The sequence below is a fragment of the Trachypithecus francoisi genome, unplaced genomic scaffold (assembly GCF_009764315.1).
Source record: "Trachypithecus francoisi isolate TF-2019V2 unplaced genomic scaffold, Tfra_2.0 Lachesis_group5, whole genome shotgun sequence".
In the NCBI taxonomy this organism is placed as follows: domain Eukaryota; kingdom Metazoa; phylum Chordata; class Mammalia; order Primates; family Cercopithecidae; genus Trachypithecus; species Trachypithecus francoisi.
Window position 1 is genome coordinate 83671314 of NW_022681470.1, and position 23485 is coordinate 83694798.

Consider the following 23485-nt stretch of genomic DNA (forward strand, 5'->3'; position numbering starts at 1 on the left):
AGAGTCAGACTCCATCTCAAAAAAAAAAAAAAAAAAAAAAAAAACAAAGGAATACTGAATGCTAGAAAACAATGAACGGGAAGTTGGGTACAGTGGCTCAGGCCTGTAATCCCGTAACTTTGGGAGGCCGAGGCAGGCAGATTACCTGAGGTCAGGAATTTGAGACCAGCCTGACCAACATGATGAAACCCCGTCTACCCCTACTACTAAAAAAAAAAAAAAAAATTAGCTTGGCATGGTGGCAGTCACCTATAATCCCAGCTACTCAGGAGGCTGACAGGAGAATCGCTTGAACCCAGGAGGCGGAGGAGGTTGCAGTGAGCCGAGATCACCACTGAACTCCAGCCTGGCATGAGACTCCATCTCAAAAAAACAAAGAAAAAGAAAAAAGAAAAGAATGAATGGAATAATGCCTTCAAAATTCCAGAGGGAAACTATTTCCAATCTAGACTTTTATGCCCAAATAAATCAAAAGTGACAGTAAAACACATTTTTGGAAAGGCATGGTCTCAGGTACTCTTTTCACAAGAAGATACTAAGGGGTGTGCATTTCCAAAGTAATGGAATAAAAACAACAACAAAGGAAAATAAGTGATTCAGGGGAAACAGAATCCAACACAAAAAGGTGAAGGTGATTTCCAGGATGACAGCTGGGCAGCCGACTTAACTAAGTCTTACCACAAACACTAAGACTGGTTCAAGAATTTAAGGACATTTAAGATAGATGTCTTTACAAAAAGGTTTGCACAAGAACAAAAATGTAATTAAAGTGCATGATCTGTTTCAGCAAATAACATAAAAACAAACAGCAGACAACAATTTAACCACAAAAGTAGGAGTCTGAGAAGAGGAAAGGAGAAAGAGAGATACAGACATACGTAAGTTAGAATTTTTTTTTTTTTTTTAATTAAAGCAGCAGTAGGAAAATGGAAGCAAATACCAGAAGAAACAGTTAAAACAATGGAAAGCAGTTGCCTCTGGGGAGAGGACCTAGGAAATGGGAAAAACACCAGAAAACAGGATGACTATTTTTCATTATAAATATTGTAGTACAATTTCACCTTTTCAATTGCTCTGGTTTCCATTTTTAATAAAAGGGTAAAACGAATAAACTCATGCACAATTTCAGTAATCGGTTCATAAGCTACTATGACACAAGTGGTGGGCAGAATGGCTCCTCAAAGATGTTTAACTTCTGGAACCTGTGAATATGTTAGGTTACTTGCAAAGGCAGAATTAAGGTTGCAGTTGACCTTTTCCTGAACTACTCATGTGGGCCCAATGTAATCATAAGGGTCCTTATAAATGGAAGGGGAGAAAGAGTCAGAGATTTGAAGAAGCTATGGTGGCTCTGAAGATGGAGGAAGGGGCATAAACAAAAGCTTGCGGCTGGGCGCGGTGGCTCACACCTGTAATCCCAGCACTTCGGGAGGCCGAGGTGGGCGGATCATGAGGTCAGGAGTTCAAGACCACCCTGGCCAACATGGTGAAACCCTGTCTCTACTAAAAACACAAAAATTAGATGGGCGTGGTGGCACGTGTCTGTATTTCCAGCTATTCGGGGGGCTGAGACAGGAGTATTGCTTGAACTGGGACCGGGAGGTGGAGGTTGCAGTGACCCGAGATCGCACCAATACACTCCAGCCTGGGCTACGGAGTGAGACTCCGTCTCAAAAAAAAAAAAAAAAAAAAAAAAAAGGCTTGCAGGTGCTCCTTGGAAGCACGTGGAAAAGACAAGGAAACAATTCTCCTCTAGAGCCTCCAGAAGAAACAAAGCCCTGCCGACACCCTGATTTTACCCCAACAGGACCTATCTCTAAGAGTGTGTGTGGTTTTTTGTTCGCTTTGCTTGTGGTCATATTTATTACTACAATTTTTTACACCTTCTTTAACAATAGTTGTGATCCTGGTGGTCTTTGGCAAGAGGGCACTCAGAAAAGCACGATCTAACTTTTGGTATTATGAGTGAATGAGACATTACTATCATAAAAACTGCGACTATATGAATATGAAAAGTAAAATATACATGAAGAAAAAAATGCCTCAAGTTCTGTGCATATAATACTGACTCACAATCAAATGAGCAAAATTATAAGGCTAATTATAAAGTTTATCTGATCCATGACTGTCAATGAGATATTTTAATATTTCTTCTCAGTAAATTAAAAATATATATATTTGTTAGTAAATTGTTAGAAATTGTTTATTAACTGCTTTCGAAGAAACATGTCCAGCAACTTTGAGGAAAAAATGCACATTCTTTTTAATCACATACAATCAAACACAATTAATAATGTACTGAAGATTACATTCAGCTGTGAATAATAGGCAACACCAACAATATTCCTGGTATGAGGAAAGTGTTATTCTCACATTAAAGTACTGGGTGAAACCAGTCACTGCACAATGCGGCAGAGGAACAAACTCCCATGTAGCTGGATTTTTTTTTGTTGAGACGGAGTCTTGCTTTGTCGCTTGAACTGGAACTGGTTCAAGTAGTCCTGGTTGATGCTGGAGTGCAGTGGTGCCATCTCAGCTCACTGCAAGCTCCACCTCCCAGGTTCACACCATTCTCCTGCCTCAGTCTCCCGAGTAGCTGGGAATACAGGTGGCCACCACTCCCAGCATTTTTCTTTTTTTTTTTTAGTAGAGACGGGGTTTCACCGTGTTAGCCAGGATAGTCTCAATCTCCTGACCCTGTGATCCGCCTGCCTCGGACTCCCAAAGTGCTGGGTTTACAGGAATAAGCCACCGTGCCCAGCCCCATGTAGCTGTTTTTGACAGTACCATTGTAGCTGTCACCTTGAATCAGGAACAGTCAATACCAGTATGAACAGAGGAGTTTACTATACAAATCAGATCTTCTATCAATTTAATCCATAGACCAGGAGAGTCAGATCATCAGAGGATATTCCCAACCATGAGAGTCTGAATTGGTTGTCTGGTACACATGTCAGGGCTTGCAGGAAAATCTTAAGTGCAGATGGATTTTTAGCAAGAGTTGTTATAAGCCACAAATTTTTTTTTTTTTTTAAGACGGGGTCTTGCTCTGTAACATAGGCTAGAGTGTAGTGGCACGATCTTGCTCACTGCAACCTCTGCCTCCTGGGTTCATTTGATTCTCCCACCTCAGTCTCCTGAGTAGCTCAGGCTACAGGTACAAGCTACCAATGCCCGGCTAATTTTTGTGTTTTTTTGCAGAGATGGGGTTTCCCCATATTGCCCAGGCTGGTCTCGAACTCCTGAGCTCAGTGATCCACCTGCCTCAACCTCCCAAAGTGCTGGGATTACAGGCGTGAGCCACTACACCCAGCCCAAGCCAATAAATTTGTGGTAATTTGTTACAAGAGCAATAGGAAACTAACATGATATATAAAACACATTTTTCAGCCAATTAAAAACAGATAATGGGATCTACATTATGTTCTTACTAAACTTACAAGTATTTAACTTTACAGTTCAAATAGGACAGCATAATTTGATACCAAGTCCAAAGCTCTGAAAGATTACAATTAAGTCCCTCCCACCTGAAATTAAGTATACAAAAGACTATTAGGCTCACACTTCAACTGCTATTTTATAGGATAAATAATATTTTTTCTCTTCTCTCTGGAGGAAAAGGAATGTACCAAATTATTTCAGTGTCCCTTCTAGCCTTCATTTAATGAAAAGGCCATAAAATCTATGGTGTGGAAGGGATGTTAAAGGTAGGTGATTGAATTGCAAACTAAAGTTCAAATCCTCTCTACAATATCCACCCAGCAATTGCTAACTTATGCTTGAATGCTTGAATACTTCCTGGTAAAGAGAACACACTGTCCCAAAGCAGTCTAATCCATCTCTGAATAGCTGTGATTCTTAGCTCTTTATTCTGAGGTGGTATCTCTCAGCTCCATCCACAGGGTTTATTTCCTGTCCTCAGCATTAACTAAAACACATCTAACTAATTAGACCTCAAGAAAGTCACAAAATACCTACTGTGTTTGCCCTGAGTTCTCTATTCTCTTGGCTAAACATTCTCAGCTTAATCATACCTCAAATTTAAATTTAATTCCTAGCTCTGCTATTAAGTATATAACATGGACAAGTTATTTAATCTTTTGAAATCTGTTTTGCTATCAATAAAATAAAGATAATACTGCTCCTTAGGGTTCATGTGAGGGCTAGAAATGTGTCCCAAAATTTTGGTATAGTGCCTGCATAGAGCAGACACTGACTAAACAGCAGCCATTATGATAATAATGGCAGGGATTTGAATTCCCACTAGATACAAGTTGCTCTCTTCTGAATGAGCTCCATTTTGTTTTTAACCCTAAAGGATGATGTCTCAAACAAGCAGTATCCAGGGCTTGAGGTGTACTCCTTGGTGCAGAGGAGAGCAGGACTATCTCTCTCTTTCCCTCATCCTAGGTACCATATTTCCATCAAAGCAGACTAAGATCAAATCTGTTTTATTTCATGGCCATATCACACTGTCACCTCATAGAGAACACACTTTGATTAAAATCCATCTTTTAGAAATATTAAAACTGGGCCAGGCGTGGTGGTTCATGCCTATAATCCCAGCACTTTGAGAGGCCGGGTAGGCGGATCACTGAGGCTGGGAGTTCGAGACCAGCCTGACCAACATGGAGAAACCCCGTCTCTACTAAAAATACAAAAATTAGCCAGGCATGGTGGTGCATGCCTGTAATCCCAGCTACTTGGGAAGCTGAGGCAGGAGAATCACTTGAACCCGGGAGGCGGAGATTGCAGTGAGCCGAGATCATGGCACTGCACTCTAGCCTGGGCAACAAGAGTGAAACTCCATATCCAAATAAAACAAAAAAAACACCTAAAACTGAAAAACCGACTGGGTGCAGTGGCTCACACCTGTAATCCCAGCACTTTGGGAAGCCGAGGCAGGCAGTTCACCTGAGGCTGACAGTGCGAGACCAAACTGACTAACATGGAGAAACTCCATCTCTACTAAAAATACAAAATTAGCCGGGCATGGTGGTGCATGCCTGTAAACCCAGCCACTCGGGAGGCTAAGGCAGGAGAATCGATTGAACCCGGGAGGCAGAGGTTGCGGTGAGCCAAGATTAGGCAATTGCACTCCAGCCTGGGCAACAAGAGTGAAACATCGTCTTAAAAACAAAAACAAAAAAACCTGAAAAACCACATCTTCCTCATGTTGGATTGAGAAAAAAAAAATCTCGATTGACAAATTCTTATACTACCTATAAGAAAGGATAATATGGTGGGCGCAGTGGCTCACACTTGTAATCCCAGCACTTTGGGAGGCCGAGGTGGGCAGATCACAAGGTCAGGAGTTCAAGACCAGCCTAGTTAACATAGTGAAACCCTGTCTCTACTAAAAATACAAAGATTAGCTGGGTGGCGTGGCATGTGCCTGTAGTCCCAGCTACTCGGGAGGCTGAGGCAGGAGAACCGTCTGAACCTAGGAGGTGGAGGTTGCAGTGAGCCAAGACAGGGCCACTGCACTCCAGCGTGGGCAACAGAGCAAGACTCCGTCTTAAAAAAAAAAAAAAAAAAAAAAAGATAATACAATGCAGTATTCCTGAATCAATGAGTAGGAAACACTCTGGGAATTGCCTAGCATGTACTAACTGCTTAGTAAAAGTTTTTTTTTTTTTTTTGAGATGGAGTCTTGCTCTGTCGCCCAGGCTGGAGTGCAGTGGTGCGATCTCGGCTCACTGCAAGCTCCGCCTCCCGGGTTTATGCCATTCTCCTGCCTCAGCCTCCTGAGCAGCTGGGACTACAGGCGCCCGCCACCTCGCCCAGCTAGTTTTTTGTATTTTTTTAGTAGAGACGGGGTTTCACCGTGTTCGCCAGGATGGTCTCGATCTCCTGATCTCGTGATCCGCCCGTCTTGGCCTCCCAAAGTGCTGGGATTACAGGCTTGAGCCACCGCGCCTGGCCAGTAAAAGTTTTAAGACTTCCCCTCCATTAACTCATAACATCCATAATCAATTCTCAGAAGTATCTCCTTTTCAATAACATAAGCAGCCACAAAAATACCAATAGCCAGGCATTTTGCTAAGAGTTTATATATATAATTTCTTATAATTCCTAAAACAACCCTTTATGAGTTCAGCAAAGCACAAAAAGTTAACACAATTAAGTGGCAGAGCAAGGAAAACACACCCTAAAGAGTGTTGACTCCTGAGCTTACCTTTCTAAATACTGATTCACAGTAGCTCTTGTATTAGTTAACTGATAAAACATCTGCTTCCGGGCATTGGCTACACTGACCACTTCGTGAAAATTCATCAGGCTACACACTTAGTATTTGTGTACTTTAGTGCATTGCATGTGTGATAAAGGCAAGCCTCAGGAAAATGTTAAAATCACTTACATTAAAAACACACGCCGGGCACAGTGCCTCATGCCTGTAATTCCAGCACTTTGGGAGGCCGAGGCAGGTGGATTACCTGAGGTCAGGAGTTCAAGACCAGCCTGACTAACATGGTGAAACCCCGTCTCTACTAAAAATACAAAAATTAGCTGGGTATAGTGGCATGTGCCTATAATCCCAGCTACTTGGGAGGCTGAGGTGAGAGAACTGCTTGAACCCAGGAGGCGGAGGTTGCAGCAAGCTGAGATCGCGCCATTGCACTCCAGCCTGGGTGACAGAGTGACACTCCGTCTCAAAAAACACAAACAAACAAACAAACAAAAACAACACGTACACACCCCTGAATCCAGTTAAAGGAAAGTTTTGGTTCAGCTCAAATTTAACATGAAACTGGTGGCTATAATTGTTTTTGTCTTGTATCTGTCTCTCTTAGGTCTATATATCCTCCTACGGTATTACATACTTATGTCTAAAGGTAAAGATAATAAAAGGGAAAAAAAAATGTAATAGATGTTCCATAGTAACAAACTTGAAATTATCTGAGGATAGACCACTGAAGTTCAGGAGGCACGCTAATTATATATGTTTCCAATGAATAAATTACAGCTGTACAGTATTTTAAAACATTAAGAAAGCCATTTATAAACGCTCTTATAGTTGCCTACGTTTAAAGACAACAGGAAATGGAACCATTTCAGTTGTCCATTTGATTGCTATCATTAATATAATTCTCTCCCAACATATAATACTCCGCTATCAGTAATATAATTGGGTATAATCAATAGCAATGCTAGTATCATTAACTATTCCATAAAGAAAATGAGTCCAAGACTTACCTTCCAAATAACTGAGGGGCCTGAGGCAGGATCCTTAACTCAGAAATGGGGTTAATACCCTTACAGAAGGCCTCTTGGGGGATTAAACAAAATAATGCATATACAATTTGTGGCACAGTACCTGAGATTCAGTAAACATCTACTCAACTCTTGACAATTATTACTCTGAAATTTTAAATTAATGTAAACAATCTACCAGCTTAATGTAATAGGGTAACGAAGGAAAAGTCCACCCCAAAGAACTCTAAAAACCAAAATACAATTCCCCAGGTCAACTCCATCCAAGAAGTATAAAGGCTACAATAAAACGAACCCACTGGATTCCTATGGGACCTTAACCCATGGAGATAAGAAAACCTAGCTTAACATTGCTAAAATAGAACTGGGCAACTCTGGCTGGGCGTGGCAGCTCACACCTGTAATCCCAGCACTTTGAGAGGCCAAGGCGGGTGAATCGCTTGAGCTCAGGAGCTCAAGACCAGCCTGGGCAACAAAGCAAGACCCCTGCCTCTACAAAAATTAGCTGGGCGTGGTGGCTTGTGCCTGTGGTCCCAGCCACACAGGAGGATGAGGTGGGAGGATGGCTTGAGCCTGGGAGACATAGGCTGCAGTGAGCCAAGATCGTGACACTGCCCTCTAGCCTGCGTAACAAAACCAGACTGTCTTAAAAAAAAAAAAAAAAAAAGAATTAAGCAACTTTGCTCCTCCCTTTAAAAACCTCCAGCAGTTCCTCATCTTCTAATTTACTGACAAAAAGGCCAAACTACTAATATTTACATGGCCAGGCGCAGTGGTTCATGCCTGTAATCCCAGCGCTTTGGAAGGCTGAGGTGGGCAGATCAACTAGGGTCAGTTCAAGACCAGAATGGCCGACATGGTGAAACCCACCTCTATTAATAATACAAAAATTAGCTGGGCATGGTGGCACAAGCCTGTAAGCTCAGCTACTCAGGAGGCTGAGGCAGGAGAACTGCATGAAGCCAGGAGGCAGAGGTTGCAGGGAGCAGAGATCATGCCACCGTATTCCAGCCTGGGTGACAGAGACTCCATCTCAGAAAAAAAAAAATTACAATGGCATGCAAGTCCATCCAAGATCTGAACTCAGTTACCTTCCCAGCTCTCTCCATCAAATTGCTTTCTATTTTCCATTCTGCAAACACACATGCTTTGCCTTTTCATGGCTTTCATGGCTCTTGGCCTTCCCCCACCCTGGAATGGCATCTGCTCCCTCAGTCCTCCACACTGTATTGCAGTTGTCACTGGGTCCTTAACTCCTCTTTTGAACTCTAAGCAAAAGTGAATGTACTATTCATTTATAGTTATAATCTAATACAAAACTATCCATACTGAGGAGTCAATAATGTTTGAAAGTTAGATGGTAAAATGCTAACTTACATTTACCCATATCTTCATCTATTTTACTTTTACTGTCATAAAAAATTAATAATAGTTGACATAATCGATTCAGTCACTGGTCTATTACCACCCTGACAAGGACGGAGTAAGAAATAGGGCTTGTCATTGCCAATCCAAGCTATTTGCAATGGAAAAATATATCCATGCTTTCAAGATTCGTATTTATTCCACAGTGGAAGAGAAAATGTAATGTTCTTTCCTTTTTTTTTTTTGAGACAGAGTCTCACTCTGTTGCCCAGGCTGGAGTGCAGTGGTTCAATCTCAGTTCACTGCAAGCTCCGCCTCCCAGGTTCACGCCATTCTCCTGCCTCAGCCTCCTGGATAGCTGGGACTATACGCGCCCGCCACCACGCCCAGCTAATTTTTTGTATTTTTAGTAGAGATGGGGTTTCGCCTGTTAGCCAGGGTGGTCTCGATTTCCTGACTTTGTGATCCGCCTGCCTCGACCTCCCAAAGTGCTGGGATTACAGGTGTGAGCTACTGCACCCTGCCGAAAATGTAATGTTATTTCTAATTCTTGTGAGATACCGGTACAAAACCATAGAACAGTGATTAAAAGTCCTGGCAAGACTGACAAAACACCAAGTGTTCCACTAGAAAAATCCACACATTAAAACAAAGGTGCCGGGCGTGGTGGGTCACATCTATAATCCCAACACTTTGGGAGGCCAAGGCAGGCAGATCACCTGAGGTCGGCAGTTCGAGACCAGCATAGAGAAACCCCATCTCTACTAGAAATACAAAATTAGCTGGGCGTGGTGGCGCATGCCTGTGATCCCAGCTACTTGGGAGGCTGAGGTGGGAGAATTACTTGAACCCTCGAGGCGGAGGCTGCAGCGAGCAGAGATCGCACCATTGCACTCCAGCCTGAGCAACAAGAGTGAAACTCCGTTTAAAAAAAAAAAAACCAAAAAAACAACAACAAAAAAACAAAGGCAGCATTACTCGGCTCACTCCACATTCCATAATTCTTCTGACTGCTTTTACATCCTTCCCTTTCTTTTTTCAGTTAGTGTCTCATATACTAAGTCTCCAATGATCCATGCAGAAAGGTAGCTTTTAATTGCTACACAGCTATTTCTCCTTTTTAGTACCAGGATATCGCTTTGAGAACTTAATTTAGGAAGTGAGTGAACCACACCTATCAATGTAGCTTTATTCTCTAAGGTGACTAACACCTAGCCCCCAAGTTATAAGTTTCCCCAGGATTCCTATCACTCAAGACAGATGCTAAAATAATCTGTTAGGTTTAGACCACTGAATCTTAAATCTGAGACATCATATTTCATCGAATCCAGCTCCCTTTATACATATGAAACTGAGTCTGGAAAAGTTAATTGTCTAGTTTACAAGGTAACTAGAATCCAGAGCTTCCTGACTCTCCAAACAATGCTAAACGTACTACACGTTATAGTGTTTTAATCGCTATTTTTTTTGAGACAGAATTTCACTTTCTCGCCCAGGATGGAGTGCAGTGGTATGATCTCGGCTCACTGCAACCTCTGCCCCCCAGATTCAAGCGATTCTTTTCTGTTTTTAGACAGAGTTTTGCTCTTGTCACCCAGGTTGGAGTACAATGGTGCCATCTTGGCTCACTGCAACCTCCGCCTCCCGGCTTCAAGTGATTCTCCTGCCTCAGCCTCCCTCAGTCCTGCAACAGAGCAGGACTCCAACTCAAAAACAAAAACAAAAAGTTCATTTCTAGTCTTACTCTCTGCTACAATATACTTTACCGAAAAATAAGTTCCAAGAATAAAAATTTAAAGTGGAATGTAGCTATATGAGTTGTACAGAAACCATCTGATTTTTATAAAGTGGTAATATATCATCACTACAGCAAACTCTAAATTCAAGCCAGTGATCTAAAAGTCAAATGATCCAAAACCCACTAGCCATTACCAATTCCCCAAGCTAGTTAGTACACAGAGGGCTCAATTCATTGTGCAATGACCACGAAAATGTCATTGAATGTGAAATGATCAAATGTTCTGGAGAATTTATAAACTTTCACTAGTTTGCACAATTAAAGTTATTTTGAGGGAAAACAACTTCCGTGTGTATCATTACATTGAACTACTCAATTTCGGCTAGTAAAGTATGTACTCCAAAAGGTACCCCCTCAGGGGAAAGTGTCATAAATATGCTGTTCTGGAATGTACGTGGAACCTAGCAACCACTTTTAAAGTTTCATTTGCTGATGTCCCTCCCTGTCCGTTCGCCCTAAAAGACTAAGTATCTTTAAGAATCAAACTAACGGGCTTTTCATCAGGTTTTCCCACTGACAAAAATCATGTGATTGGTCTCTCCACCATTTGACTAAGTGAATCACCCAATTAAAAAAAATAAAACAAAAAAAACCCGCACACTACAATCTTGCTCTAAGACAAGAGACATTTAACAATTAATCATGCGAAAAGCACAGAAGGTACTGTTAGAAGGTCTGAGAATCCACTCTTGCACATTGCTTACAATGTAAAATTTTAACCACCTAGAAGTTACTAGAACAAAGTGGACATCCCTCCTCAAGAGTTTGACAAGCCGGAGGGGATGATGAGCTTAACACTTTACTTCCTCCTCTCTGCCACATCAATCTGCCAGGGGATCAAGTCCTATTCGAGTTTATGGTTCCCAAGAACGGCTGGAAAGGCTATATACGGAACCTCTTGACAGATTTCTTCCACTAAGGGTAAAAATCGGCGGGTCCTGATGTGACAAGCCATGGGAAACAGGAAAAGAAAAGCGTCAGTAAAAAAATAATAATACAAGGCAATCCCAGAATGGGATCCTTTGGAAGAAAGTGGGCCCATTCTTCCACCCTGGCTCCTGGAAATCCCAGAAGCTAAATCAGGTAAAATGCCCCGGTAACCTCTGGGAGGCGGGACATGACTGCTAAACCAAGGTTGCAGGCTCGTCAGGGGTGTGACCTAGTGGCCAAGCAGGTAGTGACAAACTTGGGGTACCCCCAAGGAGGGAACCCCGCTTGAGTCACCACGGCCCAGTATGAGTGGGTGAGGGCAAGTCTGGTCCAGTCACCCTGGAGACCACAGCCCGTGCAGGGCTCTTGGGACCGGGCAGAAGCGGCAGGGGTGGGGCTGGCCAGGCTCACCTTTGAAGAAGCGCAGTGCCAGGCCGTACAACTCCTCCAGGCCGAAGCCCCAGCGCTGCTCCAGCCGCCGCGCCTCCTCCGCCGCGCCCCCAGCCGCCGCCTCCCCGGGCTCGGGCTGCTCCCCTGAGGCGCCCGGGCCGCGACCGGATCCGGGTGGCGAGGGCGGTGGCAGCGGTGGCGGCAGCAGCGGGGCGCCTTCCGCGCCGGGCCGCTCCTCCGGGTCCGGACTGAGCGTGAGGCCGTCGACGGACACCTCGAGTCGCTCTGCGTTCAGCACCGCCGCCATCTCTGGCTGCTGCGCCTCCTCGGCGGGGACAGGCGGCGGCCACGTATCGACTTCCTGCTGACCTCTGACCTCCGCTTACCGATACCGGAACTTCCGCTGCTGAAGAGGCTGTAGGGCTCCGGCAGAGGGGCTGAGGCCTGGTGCCCCGCCCCCTCCGGAACCATCAGTTGCCCCGGCTCCGCGACCATCTTTCAGGCTCCCCAACTCCCATTGGTCCCGAACTCCAACCCACCCCCCCCATCCTTTTGGATCCCAGTTGCTCCAGGTGGGCGGGTGCTATCACCCCCACCCTTCGGTTCGGTGCTGCGGCTGTCAGTGCCCAACAGGGGCGGGGTCAGTGGATCCCCGCGCGGGGGTCGGAGCAGGGAGGATTGACGAGGTTGGCCAGCACCCAACCCTCCAGGTCAGAGACCCTTCACATTTGCAGGGGCTTGCGTGGTTTGCAGAGCTCTTTTGCCCACCACAATGTCGTTTGGCCTTCACAGCAACTCTGAGGAAATGCAGGGCAAATTCCCAATTTTTAAAAGAGGAGAAACTGAGACTGCAGAGAAATTCAGTGACTTTGAGGTTGCAGAAGGGGCTGATCCTGGTTTTGCAGGAAGCGCAGCTCATACAATTTGTGGGGACCCTCATTAGGAAAGAGTACAAAAAGTTACCATAAAGTTAATGAAGCTCAAGCTTCAGGGCCCCTTGCTTACACAGGCCCCTCCCAAAGCCCTTAGAGTGGCCTTAGCAGTATACGCTTCTGTAAGTTTTGAGAGTAGGATATTCAAGACCTCTCTCTTCGTTTCTAACTTCCCTTCATCATCCTCCTCTGGTTAGGAGGTACTGAAATGGCTTATTCACCCCTTCAGTTATTCTCTGAAGCCCTACAGAGTTTTTTCAGGACAAGATTTGTATGCCACATTCAGACAGGATCTGATCCGTTAAGGTGAAATTAGGAGGTACTGAAATGACCCAGCGGTGGGGGTGGTAGCACCTGCCAACCTGGAGCAACTGGGATCCGAAAGGATGCGGGGGGAGGGGAGTTCGGGACCAATGGGAGTTGGGGAGCCTGAAATGTGCAGAAGGGTGGGAAAGTGAATGTATATTTAGAAAGAGAAAGAAATAACAAATGACATTTTAAAAGTTAACAAAACCCACAAACATCGCACACATAACTGTAATATTTTCATTGACTGCCTGATATTCTTCTACAGGGCTTCTGAGAGCCGGGAAACCTATTTTTTTCTAAAAGATTGAATTCTCCCCCGACATTATGTATATTCACCTGTGTTTCCAGACTTGGGGAGCACCATTTATGATCATTTTTCCCACCTTTGTTTTGGCTGCATACTTTTGATTGCCTTTTCCTATAACAATTATTTTGTAACCTTTTTTTTTTTTTTTTTTGGAGATAGTCTTGCTGTGCCACTCAGGCTGGAGTGCAGTGGCACAATCTCGGTTCACTGCAACCTCTGCCTCCCGAGTTCAAGCAACTCTCCTGCCTCAGCCTCCTGAGTAGCTGAGATTACAGGACCTGCCACCACGCCCGGCTAATTTTTGTAAATTTAGTAGAGTCAGGGTTTCCCCATGTTGGCCAGGCTGGTTTCGAACTGCTGACCTCATGTGATCTGCCCACCTCAGCCTCCCAAAGTGCTGGGATTACAGGTGAGAGCCACCGCGCCCGGCCTATTTTGTAATTTTCTGTAAAGAAAAGAGAAAGATCAGTCTTTTCTCCAGTATGGCTGATTACATTTGTTTCTTAATAATTGTTTGTAAGTTTATTTCAGCATCACAACTCATTACTGATATTGTTATGTACTTTTTTAGGGCCATTGTTCAGTTTGGGAAACGTCTCTCAAGTTTCATAGATGTGCTATGAGATTTTATGGCCATTTGGCTGCTTCAGTGACAATTTTGTGTGTGGTTTTTACTGAAGCCCTAGAGAGTTTTTTCAGGACAAGATTTGTATGCTATATTCAGACAGCATCTGATCCATTACGGTGAATAAGACATATAGCTTCACATACAGACAGACTCACTGTAGTACAACTATAAGTTTATGTCCCATAAATATAGGGATTCTAATCTATTCCCTTTTGCATGATTCACATAAAAACAGAAGTATGGTGCAGTTATAATTGCAGATATGACTTAGATTCTCAGTGAGTGAGAACCTTCATTTTGATTAGGCTTTGAGAAAATTGATCCCTCTCCTTAAAATTTTTCACTTCTGATTGTTGGAAGCATTTTTTTAAGTCTTCTAATTTTAATTACTCAAAAAACCTTCATTTTTTTGTTTAGCTTTCTGACCCTGTGCTTGTGCCTTCAACACTCTCACAATGATTTTCTTTTCCTCGATAAGGAAAACGTGCTTGATCCTGTCACGAACACATATAACACACATGGAACCACCATAGGCCCTGCTGATGGTTTTTCTTGTTTTGGACAATCTCGTAAGAACTTTGGGTCTTACAGCACGAACCCCTTGAAGTCTGCTTGGGTACACACCACAGCAGATTTTGGTGCTTTCCCAGCCTTCTTGGTATAAAGGTAAGCAATTCTATTACCAGGGGTTCAGGACAGCCTAGTTTCGTTAGAAGCTGTATTGTAGGAAAGCCTACAACAGTATGTCAAACGCTGGACCATTCTGTGTGCCTATAGGCAACGTCCCCAGAGAAGGAAAAGCAATGGAAGAATTTTACTAGCTCTTTCTTTTCTTCCAAACCTTGTTTCTCCTCCACTACCCAAGTACTTCCTGTGTCAGGCAACATAGGGCTCCTTCCCCCTCTGGCCTTGCACTTTTGTGACATGGTGCTGGCTAAATTGACATAATGGGCAGTAGGTATATTCCGAAAAGCCATTCCTACACCCACAGTGAACAAAAATTTAACAACATGCAGAAGTGACTGCAAACCACTTAAATGCATGCCACTAACTCCAAATTAAATGTATCCCTATTCATTGTCTCCTTAGCCAAATCCCCCACAAAGCCTATAGCCAATTTAGTACCTCCTAACCAGACTCCGGAGGATGATGAAGGGAAGTTAGAAACGAAGAGAGAGGTCTTGAATATCCTACTCTCAAAACTTACAGAAGCGTATACTGCTAAGGCCACTCTAAGGGCCTTGGGAGGGGCCTGTGTAAGCAAGGCGCCCTGAAGCTTGAGCTTCATTAACTTTATGATAAACCCACTTCTAGCTGTAGGGGACTAAAAACTAATTCTACTGCTCTAATGTCTGTGTTCTTCCCACTTAGCTTGGATCTTTATATTTAGCTTTCATTAGCTTAAAAATATGCATATTATGTGCCTAACCTTCAAAATGTTATAAATATATTCCCTTGTGTTTAGCTGAGCGTCCTACCTTTAACATTCAGTAACCGTTGGGATGATAATGAGTAGGGTAAATACAACCCTTCTTCATGAAATGATAGATTCTGTTTTCCAAGTTTTCACAATAAGCATTTCTTTTGTAATCAGAAAAAAAAAAGGTTATTTAAAAAAAAAAGTATACAAGGCTAGGCGCGGTGGCTCACGCCTCTAATCCCAGCACTTTGGGAGGCTGAGGTGGGCAGATCACAAGGTCAGGAGATCGAGACCACGGTGAAACCCTGTCTCTACTAAAACTACAAAAAAAATTAGCTGGGCGCGGTGGCGGGCGCCTGTAGTCCCAGCTACTCAGGAGGCTGAGGCAGGAGAATGGTGTGATCCCGGGAGGCAGAGCTTGCAGTGAGCCGAGATCGCACCACTGCACTCCAGCCTGGGGGACAGAGCGAGACTCTGTCTCAAAAAACAAACAAACAAAATAGTATACAATAATTATTAGAACCTATAGAATACACCTAGGAAGGTAGGTAAAATATGCTAATTAATTAATTAATTACATGGACTTTTTATACAAAAATTAGCCGGGCGTAGTGGTAGGCACCTGTAATCCCAGCTACTCAGGAGGCTGAGCAGGAGAACTGCTTGAACCTGAGAGGTGTAGGTTGCAGTAAGCCGAGATTGCACCACTGCGCTCCAGCCTGGGTGATGGAGTGAGACTCTGTCTCAAAAAAAGACATACCTTAAAAAAATTATATGGACTTTTTTATTGTTTTATAACTTAACATATTGAATATGCTTGGAAAACCCAAACATCCTCCAGACCGAGCATCTGAACCTCTTGCTTATAGAACCATCAAGGGCCATTGTGTAGGTGGTTGCCCTTAATGACTAAAAACATTAGGGTTTGGCACAGTGCATTATGCCTGTAATCCCAGCACTTTGGGAGGCTGAGGCAGAAGGATTGTTTGAGCCCAGAAGTTTGAGAACAGCCTGGGCAGCATAGGAAGACCCTGTCTCTACAAAAAATAAAAAATTAGCTGGGCATGGTGGCATGCATCTAGGGTCCAACTACTTGGGAGGCTGAGGTGGAAGGATCACTTGAGCCTGGGAGGTCAAGGCTGCAGTAAGCCCTGATGGCGTCACTGCACTCCAGCCTGGGCGACAGAATGAGACCCTGTTTCTAAAAAATAAAATAATTAGAGAGTATAACTTCCCTTTACAGTTCACTGTGGGAGATGAATTCCAGACAGGCTCACCTGAATGTCTTATTAAACTGCAGATTCTGACTCAGTAGGTATGGATGGAGGCCTGAGAGAATACATTTCTCATAAGCTTTCTGGTGATGCCAGTGCTGCTGTCTACAGACCACACTTTGAATAGCATGTTTAGGAAATGTGTTTTTCCCATGCTTTATTGAGTGTAATTGTTGTATAATAAACTGCAAATATTAAAGTTTACAATATGACGAGTTTTGGCACAGGCATATAACTGTATAACCATTACCATAAGATAACAGACATCCATTACTGTTTTGTAATTCCTCCCCCAAGGTTTTTCAATAGATCTTTGTTATAATGCGCTTGTCACAATAGAATCTAACTTACATAAACAGTTCAGTGCAACTACCTGTTTTTCTTTTTTTTCTTTTTTCTTTTGAAATGGAGTCTTGCTCTGTAGCCCAGGCTGGAGTGCAGTGGGGCAATCTCAGCTCACTGCAAGCTCCGCCTCCCGGGTTCACGCCATTCTCCTATCTCAGCCTCCCGAGTAGCTGGGACTACAGGTGCCCACCACCACACCCGGCTAATTTTTGTATTTTTAGTAGAGATGGGGTTTCACTGTGTTAGCCAGGGTGGTCTCGATCTCCCGACCTCATGATCCTCCCACCTCAGCCTCCCAAAGTCCTGGGATTACAGGCGTAAGCCACCACGCCCGCCAACTACCTGTTTTTCTATATCCCTGTCTTTTATATGTGAGGAGGCACACAGATTGATCAAAAAGGTGTATTTTTGAAACCTTTCAAGTATCTTTTCCATGTCTGTTCTTTTATAAAAGAGGATACTTTTGGGTGTTCTGCCTATGGTATACCCGTTCTTTTATTCCTTTACTTTCTTAATAAACTTGCTTTCATTAAAAAAAAAAAGAAAGGATAGTTTTTTTTTTTTTTTTTTTGAGATGGAATCTCACTCTGTCGCCCAGGCTGGAGTGCAGTGGCGCGATCTTGGCTCACTGCAACCTCCACCTCCTGGGTTCAAGCAATTCTCTTGACTCAGCCTCCTGAGTAGCTGGGATTACAGGAATGCACCACCATGCCCAGCTAATTTTTGTATTTTTAGTAGAGATGGGGTTTCACCATGTTGCCCAGGCTGGTCTCGAACCCCTGATCTCAGGTGATCTGCCTGCCTTGGCCTCCCAAAGTGCTGGGATTCCAGGCATGAGCCACCGCACCCAGCCAAAAAAAGGATACTTTCCAATCCACCAACTTTGCTGTGTGAATTTCTTAAGCTCCATTCCATTCAATAATTTTCCAGATGAAGTGTTTACCATTTCTGAAATGCTTTCTGAAATTTAGACTTTCCATTTGTTCTCTCCACATATTTTCATCTTTTCTGTAAATATCATGGATCACTAGATAGGGACTGAGTTCAACTTTTTGTTTCCTCCTTTTTCTGGTGAACTGATAATCAGTACTCAGTAAAGTTTTGTAGTTAGTCTTATTTAGTAATGCAGTACCCTTTAGTAGTGAAAATTATTTTGTACTCCTGACTGCAAGCACTTAGAGAGAAAGGACTTTTGCTCTCTTCCACAGTCCCTAGCACAGGATAGGAAACATAGTAGGCACTCAGAATGTTTTATTGAGTGAATGAATGAAGGTGTAATTACGCTATTACATACAATATCAGTTCAGCTCAACATACATGTAAGGAGTGCCTTGTATACCAAGTATTTTGTTTCATTTTATTTTATTTTTTATTTTTATTTTTTTGAGACGGAATCTTGCTCTGTTGTCCAGGCTGGAGTGCAGTGACATGATCTCGGCTCACCACAACCCCCGCCTCCCAGGTTCAAGCGATTCTCCTGCCTCAGCCTCCTGAGTAGCTGGGACTATAGGTGTGCACCACCATGCTCAGCTAATTTGTGTATTTTTAGTAGAGACGGGGTTTCACTATCTTGGCCAGGCTGGTCTCGAACTCCTTGTTCGATCCACCCACCTTGTGATCACCTTGTGATCCGCCCACCTTGGCCTCCCAAAGGGATTACAGGCATGAGCCACCATGCCTGGCTATATACCAGGTATTTTAGAATATAAAGGTGAGTGCTGTGGTGTCTATACCCAAGGTGTTTATGGTCCAGTAGGTGAGACTGTGGCAGAAGCACCAAATTAGGGCCAGGCTTCCAGTGCTGGAATTTTACTTACTAACTCGTGACCTTGAGCCAGTTACTTTACTTCTGTTTCCTCCTTTATAAAATGGAAATAATAATACTATCCGCCTCTTAGGCTGTTGAGAGGACTGAATCTATGAATACTATACATGTAAAGCAGATAGAAAAGGACTTGTTTGAGGCTAGGCAGAGTGGCTTACACCTGTAAACCCAGCACTTTGGGAGGCCAAGGTGGGAGGATCACTTGAGGCCAGGAGTTTGAGACCAGCCTGGGCAACACAGCAAGCCTCTGTCTTTACAAAAAATTTTAAAAATTAGCCAGGTGTGCTGGTGCACACCTGTAGTCCTAGCTACTCAGGAGACTGAGGTAAGTGGATATTTGAGGTTATAGTGAACTATGATCATGCCACTATACTCCAGCCTGGGCAACATAGCAAAAAAGACTACCCTGACACATACTGAGCCTTTAGTAAATTTTGTCCACTATTCTATACAATGTTCCCTTACAATGTAAAAGAGAGTTTGCACACTCGGGGCTCCCAAGATAAACCCTACCCTCTAGTATCTTTTATTTGGCTTGGAAGAATTAGCCCGTATAATGCTTTAAATTTGAATTCGTTGCTAGCATTTTAAAATCTGGAATTTTAATGTAAAAATCCAGATTTATAACTTACCTTAAAAAACTAAGAAATCTGGCAACTGTGGGCCTGACATTGGTGCTTGACAACAGTGAGGTGGAGTTGTGTAGAGAACGCCTTCTTCAGGAGAGACATGTGCGCTCAAGTTTTCAATAGTCCCCCAGCCCATAGTGACAGACACTATCCATGCTATCTATCATGGACCTATATTTGGCTTTATATAAAATGATAAAAATCAGTTTATCAGCTGGGCGCAGTGGCTCACACCTATAATCCCAGCACTTTGGGAGGCCAAGGCAGGCAGATCACCTGAGGTCAGGAGTTCGAGACCAGCCTGGCCAACATGGTGAAACCCTGACTCTACTGAAAATACAAAAATTAGCCAGGTGTGGTGGTGTGTGCCTATAGTCCCAGTTACTCAGGATGCTGAGGCAGGAGAATCACTTGAACGTGGGAGGCGGAGGTTGGAGTGAGCCGAGATCGCGCCACTGCATTTCAACCTGGGCCACAAGAACAAAACTCTGTCTCAAAAAAAAAATAAATCAGTTTATCATCCTATACAGCTCTCTATCAGTTTATATTGTTACTTGCCTGATCACTGTCTTGGTCTGCTCGAATTGCTATAACAAAATACCATTTACTGGGTAGCTTAAAAACAACAGAAATGTATTGCTCACCGTTGAAGAGGCTGAGAAGTCCCAGATCAAGGCTCCAGCAGATTCAGTGTCTGGTGAAGTCCTGCTTCCTAGTTTATAGATGGCCATCCTCTGGCTGAGTCCTCACATAGTAGAAGGGACAAAGGACCTCTCTGGGGTCTCTTTTATTTTGGAGACAGGGTCTCATTCTGTCACCCAGGCTGGAGTGCAGTGGCATGATCTCACTGCAACCTCCGCCTCCCAGGCTCAGGTGATCCTCCCACCTCAACCTCCCAAATAGCTGAGACTACAGACACACTCCACCACACCTGGCTATTTTTTGTATATTTTTGGAAAGATGGGGTTTCTCAAGCTCATCTAGAACTCCTAAACTCAAGTGATCTACCTGCCTCAGCCTCCCAAAGTATTGGGATTACAGTTATGAGCCACCATACCTGGCCTGGGGTCTCTTTTATTTTATTTATTTTATTTAATTTTTTTCTTACCTGGGGTCTCTTTTATAAGGGCTCTAATCACATTCATGAGGGCTCTCCCCTCATGACCTAATAACCTCCCAAGGGCCCCTCCTCCTATACCAACACACTGGAGATTAGGTTTCAACATACACATTTTAGGAAGAGGTAAACATTCTGTCTACAGCACCACTGTAGGCATTCGTGACTCCCTAAGATAGAAGAAAGAGAAATGCACACTATCTGGAAGGTTTGCGGATGGCTTCCACAGAGGATAGAATTATTTGATTGGTCCCCGTGCTCCTTTACATCTGAAGGATGTGGAAACAATGGGATAGGCAGAAGGAATACCATCTGCTAATGCCCTGAGGTCCAAGAGAGCCTGGCATGTTTAGTTAGCCCTGGCTGGAGCATTTACTGCAAGGGCAGAGAAACAGGAGATGAGCCTGGGGAGGCCGGCAGGGGCCAGGTATGCAGGGCCTAGAAGGATTGGCACGTGGTGGTCCTGTAGGTGGTGGGGAGCCGGTGAAGGATTTTATGCAAGGGAATGTTATGAAGGAGAAGCTGGTAGCAGGGAACTCAGAATGGAGGCTCCCGTTACAGTCCAGGTGAAGATAATGAGATCCAGAAGAGGAGCAGCGTAGGTAGATGACAAGAAAGAGGAGATCAGCAGCTCTGTCAGTAGAGCCAGCAGAGCCATCCAGAGTAGGTGAGGGAATGGGAGTCCATTACATTTAACTATGGCAATCTGAGACCCACTTTTTGGACCTCTGTGTCTTTATCTGTAAAAAGTAGAAACTGTTTCTGCCCTGGTTTCATCACATGATGTTCATAGGTCTGAGTTAATTTATCTCTGTGAAAATGCTCTAGAAACTTTAAAATATGATAAATAGATAAGATATGGTTTTTATAGTTGCTATCATTATTTCTCTCTGGTCTTCATGTCCAAAACACTTTTTTTTTTTTGAGACAAGGTCTTACTCTGTTGCCCAGGCTGGAGTACAGTGGTATAATCACAGCTCATTGCAGCCTTGACCTCCGTGGGCTCAGGTGATTCTCCCACCTCAGCCTCCCAAGTAACTGGGATCACAGGCACACATGCCTGGCTAAATTTTTTTGTATTTTTTGTAGAGACAGGATTTTGCTATGTCACCCAGGCTGGGCTCGAATTCCTGGGCTCAAGCAATCCACCCACTTCGGTCTCCCAAAGTGCTGGGATTACAGGCATGAGCCACTGTGCACAGCCCCAAAACACTCTTAAGGACCACTGTCCGTTATGAAATTATACATATTTTTTTTCAGATCCAAAAGTAATGATGATTCTAACAACAAAAAAAATCAAATACCGGTGGGCAGATCACTTGAGGTCAGGAGTTTGGGACCAGCCTGGCCAACATGGCAAAACCCCATCACTACTAAAAATACAAAAATTAGCCTGGCATGGTGGTGCATGCTTGAAGTCCCAGCTATTTGGGTGGCTGAGGCAGGAGAATTGCTTGAACCTGGGAGGCAGAGGTTGCAATGAACCGAGATCACGCCACTGCGCTCCAGCCTGAGCGACAGAGCAAGGCTCCGTCTCAAAAAAAAAAAAAAGAAAAATCAAATACAGCAATTTGTTTTTTAAAAAACAAGTCTCTGGCCGGGCACGGTGGCTCACGCCTGTAATCCCAGCACTTTGGGAGGCCGAGGCGGGAGGATCACCTGAGACCAGGGGTTCGAGACCAGCCAGGGCAACATGGTGAAACCCCATCTCTACTAAAAATACAAAAAGTAGCCGGGAGTGGTGGTGGATGCCTGTAGTCCCAGCTACTCAGGAGGCTGAGGCAGGAGAATCGCTTGAACCCAGGAGGCGGAGGTTGTAGTGAGCCGAGATCGGGCCACTGCACTCCAGCCTGGTAGACAGAGCCAGACTCTATCTCAAAAAAAAAAAAAACAAAAATCAAGTCTCCCATAATCCCATAACATTGACAATGTTGGGAACGTTCTTCCACTTGTCTTGCAAACTAACATTCATATAGTAATAATAATGATAATTAATATGAAAAAATATCCTCCAGTTACAGCAAGAAGATGTGAAAGGTTGGGAAAGGACACCTCTGATCAAAAGATGCTGAGACCCAGCGAGGCTTAAGCTTCAGGGCCCTTCGGCCCCACCTGCTGGCTGGAGACGGGTAGCGCTGCCCCAGCCGCTCAGTGCTTATAGGGCTGCCAGTCCCGTTCGTTTCCACCTCCTGTCAGAGAGATGGGATGGGGCTGGCGGGGAAGAGGAGGCGGCTGAGGCCCCGCATGGGAGCTGCAGAGCTGGGGCAAACCTGGGGCTCTGGGCAGGTCTGCCCCAGGCAGTATACTGTGGAGAATGAAACTTTTCTAAATGATCAATAAAAAAGCCAAGGTGCAGTCAGCCGTGCTGGAGGAAAGACTGAATTATCTTGCTATTCTCTCTATAGACAAATTATGAACTTATATGGAGACCAAAGGGTATGCAGTCAAAAAACGTAGGAAGAAGAATGAGTACAGAGCTGTGTCACGAAGTTAAATAATACTAGCAACAATAATATAACAGGCCAGGTGTGGTGGCTTACATCTGTAATCCCAGCGCTTTGGGAGGCCAAGGCGGGCAGATCACTTGAGGTCAGGAGTTCGAGACCAGCCTGGGCAACATGGTGAAACCCCAGCTCTACTAAAAATACAAAATTATCTAGCTGGGGTGGCATACACCTGTAATCGCAGCTACTCAGGAGGCCGAGGCAGGAGACTGCAGTGAGCCAAGATCGTGCCACTGCACTCCAGCCTGGGCAACAGAGTGAGACTCCATCCCAAAAAAGAAAATAAAATTGGCAAGTGCACACCAATAGGAAGAGTGGGAACTGGGTCCCCATGTGCTGAAAGGATGATCAGGAAGGGGCTGTAATAATTGCTTAGTGCACTTTGCGAAGGCTTCCTGGACGAGGGGTATTTTTGAGACTTAATTAAAATCAACAAACAAAAAGATGTGAGAGGTGCAGTAAAAGGATCTGGGAGAAGGAGGTTGAACCTAAGAATG

General features: G+C 44.1%; 1 protein-coding gene and 1 pseudogene across 1 annotated transcript in view; both read right to left on the reverse strand.

The window, feature by feature from the left end:
• ACBD3 (acyl-CoA binding domain containing 3) overlaps positions 1-12082 on the reverse strand; it is a 48378-nt gene extending 36296 nt beyond the window's left edge. The window contains exon 1 of the mRNA XM_033200756.1: positions 11720-12082. Coding sequence (XP_033056647.1) covers positions 11720-12005 — 286 coding nt within the window. The 5' untranslated portion in view covers positions 12006-12082. The remainder of the gene's footprint in view (positions 1-11719) is intronic.
• LOC117074098 lies at positions 12081-20347 on the reverse strand (annotated as a pseudogene).
• Positions 20348-23485: the final 3138 nt, after the last annotated feature.